The sequence below is a fragment of the Triticum urartu genome, chromosome 5 (assembly GCF_003073215.2).
Source record: "Triticum urartu cultivar G1812 chromosome 5, Tu2.1, whole genome shotgun sequence".
Lineage (NCBI taxonomy): Eukaryota > Viridiplantae > Streptophyta > Magnoliopsida > Poales > Poaceae > Triticum > Triticum urartu.
In genome coordinates this window covers 654,546,125-654,550,371 of record NC_053026.1, presented here as the reverse complement: position 1 = coordinate 654,550,371, position 4,247 = coordinate 654,546,125, and the positions used below count along the sequence as shown (strand labels likewise).

General features: G+C 43.7%; 1 protein-coding gene across 1 annotated transcript; it reads right to left on the bottom strand.

The window, feature by feature from the left end:
* Positions 1 to 2,453: 2,453 nt before the first annotated feature.
* LOC125507644 (PLASMODESMATA CALLOSE-BINDING PROTEIN 3-like) lies at positions 2,454 to 3,073 on the bottom strand. Its single transcript, XM_048672161.1, has 2 exons — positions 2,737 to 3,073; positions 2,454 to 2,617 (listed from the first exon to the last, which is right to left on the bottom strand). The coding sequence occupies exons 1-2, from the start codon at positions 3,071 to 3,073 to the stop codon at positions 2,454 to 2,456; spliced, it is 501 nt and encodes a 166-aa protein (XP_048528118.1).
* Between the last annotated feature and the right edge of the window lie 1,174 nt (positions 3,074 to 4,247).

Sequence of the window (4,247 nt, the reverse complement as noted above, 5' to 3'; positions counted from 1 at the left end):
GGGGGGGGGGGGGGGGGGGGGGGGGGGGGGGTATAAAGGCCTGGCCCAATACTGGCCTGTTCGGCTAGGGTTTACTGGGTTAGGAGGGGCGGGGGGAGAAGAGAGCTCCAGTGGCGGCTGCTCCTGTTCTGCATCCAACTCAGCTCCATGCACTCTTCCTCTTCGTCCCCTGAGTGGATCTGAACTAGGATCTGAACTACTGCTTGGGCTGGGGCTGCTGTTTGGCTGCTGCTGCTTGCCTGCAGCTGCCATTATCTCATATGCTCTAAGACAATATTATGCATTTATGCTTGCTGTGTGAACCACTGAACCTATCCTTATGTGTTATTTGGCTATTTGTTGTGTTGTGTGAACCACTGAACCTCAACCTTATATGCTGTTTCAGATTTTCAGTTACTTATGTGCTATATTTCCTGCTTTCTTGTGCATATTATTCAAAAACAGCCAAATTCTGGCCAATTACAAAAAACGCTTAATCCCGGTTAAGCTGCGCTTAAGCTGCCATTGCTCTAAGCTGTGGCCTTCCACTCCGCTTATGCTTACCGCTTTCTTGAACATTGCAAATGCCTCACAAGAATCTTTTCACCGTGTGCAGAGAACTGCTGTAGCGGAATCCGTTGATGACGACGACGACGATCTAGAAAAGATAAGAGAAAGGCTTGCCAAAGTGAGGTCGTAAAAGAGAATCGATGTGCTGACATGTGTATAATAGTCCATTTGGTAATGTACGATACACAACTTGGCAGATGTCGTCCTTGTCACTCACAAACTGCCCAGAGTCACCAACGTAGAAGTTGTTCGATCTCTGTTGTAATCTGTATGTGAGGATCGTCACGTGTGATCAAGGTGTCCTGTATTTTGTTTGCTTCTACCTGTTGCGAATACATAAATGTTCTGGTTACATACAGATATCATGTCAGTAATGCTGGATGCACACAGCTAGCTATTTATGCAGAGCTACAAACTGAAAGGCTGAAAGCCTGAACTTGAACTTTTGTTGTTCCACTTCACTTTGCACAATGGTATGTTCTATTTAGTTTTGCAGATTCCCTCGATGATGTACTGGCTCTTTTAGGCAAAAAGATGGAAAAAAGATCAGGTAGTAGTTGGACTTAGATCGTCAGTTTAACTAAAGATTATGCCACTATGAATGTGTGTAATGTGCTTTAAAAAGCGTATGTTTGGAAACTTTATTTGCCGACGAATTCAGTGATATATTTGTTGTGACATATGCCGATTTTGCACTCGTTAAATGACAACCTAATATAAACTTGTAAACACAAATACATGAAATTGACCACCTAAAATCCGTCCTGCTTATAAACCCGGATAGAGTTAGTAACCAGAATCATGTACTCCCTCCGTAAAACTAATATGAGCGGTCTTATATCAGTTTACAGAGGGAGTACTCAATAATGTCAACCGGCAACAAAAATATTTAGGGATTTTTTCTTTAAAAAGGGAATATATATTTAGTGATCTTATAAACGGTCTTATATTAGTTTATAGAGCGAGTACCCAATAGTGTGAGCCCACTAGAAACATCTACTATATCACCGAGCTCCCTAGGAGTAAAATGCCTTACAATCAATTGAAATGTCCAATTGGAATTGGGTCACCCGATTTTGACCAAGTCAACAATTTCTCAAAGCTCTCATTCAATTGTTTTATACTATACACTATGTTTCTCAATTTTTAAGTCCTCACAATTAATTAAGGTCTCCAGTTTAAAACTTGGTCATTGATTTTGACCGGTTCAATAATTTCTCAAAGAGCTCTCTCATTTAATTATTTTAATTCACCATATTTCTTAATTTTGAAGCTCTTTTATTCGATTGAGATATTCAATTTTAAATTTGGTTTATGATCTTTATTGGGCCAACGTTTTTTCAAATCAATCAACACCAACCGGCTAAAAAACCATATCAACCCCGTGCACCCTCTTACCACCTACAAAAAAGAAGCGCCATCATATGATGACACTATAGCACCAATATAGTACATGTAGCCACTGACACAAAAATTTACCAACACACAGAATCACACCATAAAACGCCCGCCAAATAACCAAATTATAAATAAACATAAAATACATCCTATCGTCTCCCCAATCCGCCAAACTAAATATTCCATCAGTTTCAAAATACATGGGATATTGATTCTTTGGAAAGTCAAATTTCTTTTAACTTTGACAAAGTTTAGAGCCAAAAATATCGACATCCACAATATTATGCCAAAAAATTATGGAAATTCATTTCATGATTCTAATAACACCAATTTGATATTACGAATTTTGATATATTTCTTCATAAATTCGATCAAACTTAAAGAATTGCATTTAGCAACTTTTTTAAGAATCTCAATAACACCTACGGGGCAGCAAAACGCGTCCAACCCTTCTAGTATATACTCGGGCAGGTGAGTATCAAAGCACAAGCAGCCTACGGAACGGTTCAATGCCGGCAGGTGTTGCGCCGTTGCTCGTGCATCTCCACACAACAGCACAGAGAAACGAAGATGGCGATGATCGCCAAGAGGAACATCCACAACTCCCAGGGGGCACCAGCCGGGGAAGAGGCAGGGGCAGTTGTTGCAGGGTATCGGCAAGTCCCGGAGCCTGCAAGATCAAGGTACAATTTGTAACCATCAATGGAATTATACATGCACATCCACCTCAGATCAAATAAAGATGGCAGAGCTAGCGATCGAAGCAGCAGGCTAGAGGGCCGCACGTACTCGGGTCTGTCGAGGTGAGGGTGGCGGTGCCGCCGAAGTCGCAGGTGGCGCCGCCGTGGCCATTGCCCTTGGCCTTGGCGTTGTGGTAGTAGCTGTTGGCCGCGTAGGAGCAGCGCGTCGCCACCGTGTCCGTGTCGGTGTGGCACTGCCCGCCGGGGAGCAGCGGGGCGCAGTCGCCGCCGTGGCCACACGCGTAGTCCAGCGTCCTCTGCAGCGCCGCCGCCGGCAGTTCTGACTTGCACACGCACCAGCTGCTACCCGTCGCAGACGATCCTTTTGTCGACATGGCGAGCACAACCAAGAGCAGGAAGATCGAGAGTGCTGAAGTCGCCGCCATGGATGATGGATCGGTTCTGGGCTTCTGCTGCTCGTAGACCCATTGGTCGATTATGTAGTGCATCAGCACGGGCTCCAAGAACTTGCACATTGTGTTATTTGGAATAAGGGAAACGTTACCTTTCAGCCGGCGGATGGCACTCTCGCGTCCGCCATGTGTGAAGCCGTTGGATCACTTTTGATCCAACAGACCACGTGTACGAACATATTCTACGTCTTGCGTCCACTGCCCTTGAAAGCCAATCACATGTGGATTAGTCTCACCTATCATATCTATTACCAGGATTTTGCAACATCCTTCATGTTTCTGAAACATGGGGAATGTTGCAGTGGCAACATGGCCTTGAGAGCCAACCACATATGGATTAGTCCCATCCACCGTATGTCTTATGATTTTTGTAACTTCCTTCATGTTTCTGAAACATGGGGAATGTTGCAGTGGCAACACTGCCTTGAGAGCCAACCACATGTGAATTAGTCTCATCCACCGTATGTTTTATGATTTTTGCAACTTCACCCATGTTTTTGAAACATGGGGAATGTTGCAGTGGCAACACGGCGGTGCGACGATGCGGACAAAAAAAATTCTGCAACATAATCTATGTTGCGAAAAAAGTCTACAATATTATCTTTATTGCAAAAAAAATTGTAACACAACCTTTGTTACAAATGTTTTCTGCAACATGTCGTCTGTTGCAAAAACTTCCGCAACAGAATCTATGTTGCAAAAGTGGAAAAAGTGAAGAATGACCATTAACGCGGGAGTATACCAGATTTGATGGCTCGCGAGGTTAAAAGATCCGCCGACCGATGCCTAGCACGCCCCTTGGAATAAATACAATTTTGAAACAAGATACAACTCGGCAAGAGTAGGCCAATTTGAGCAAGAAAAACTTTCCATTCAGAAATCATCCTTTTTTTCTTCTTCTATAATGATATCTGGCGAACGTTTGCTGGGAGTGAAATCCCAGCGAACGCCCCAGAGCCACATGATCCAAATCCAAAGGATGACAATTATTCACGAAAATCGCACTAAAAATAAACAACTGCCATGCTTTTTCTGAAAACTGCCACCACCCCTAACAGTGAATATGCCATCCCATGTGTTCGCAAATGCCTATCGAGGAAGCGACTGTTTGCCAGGGATTAGCCTCTTTTTTTTGCGGAACGGCCAA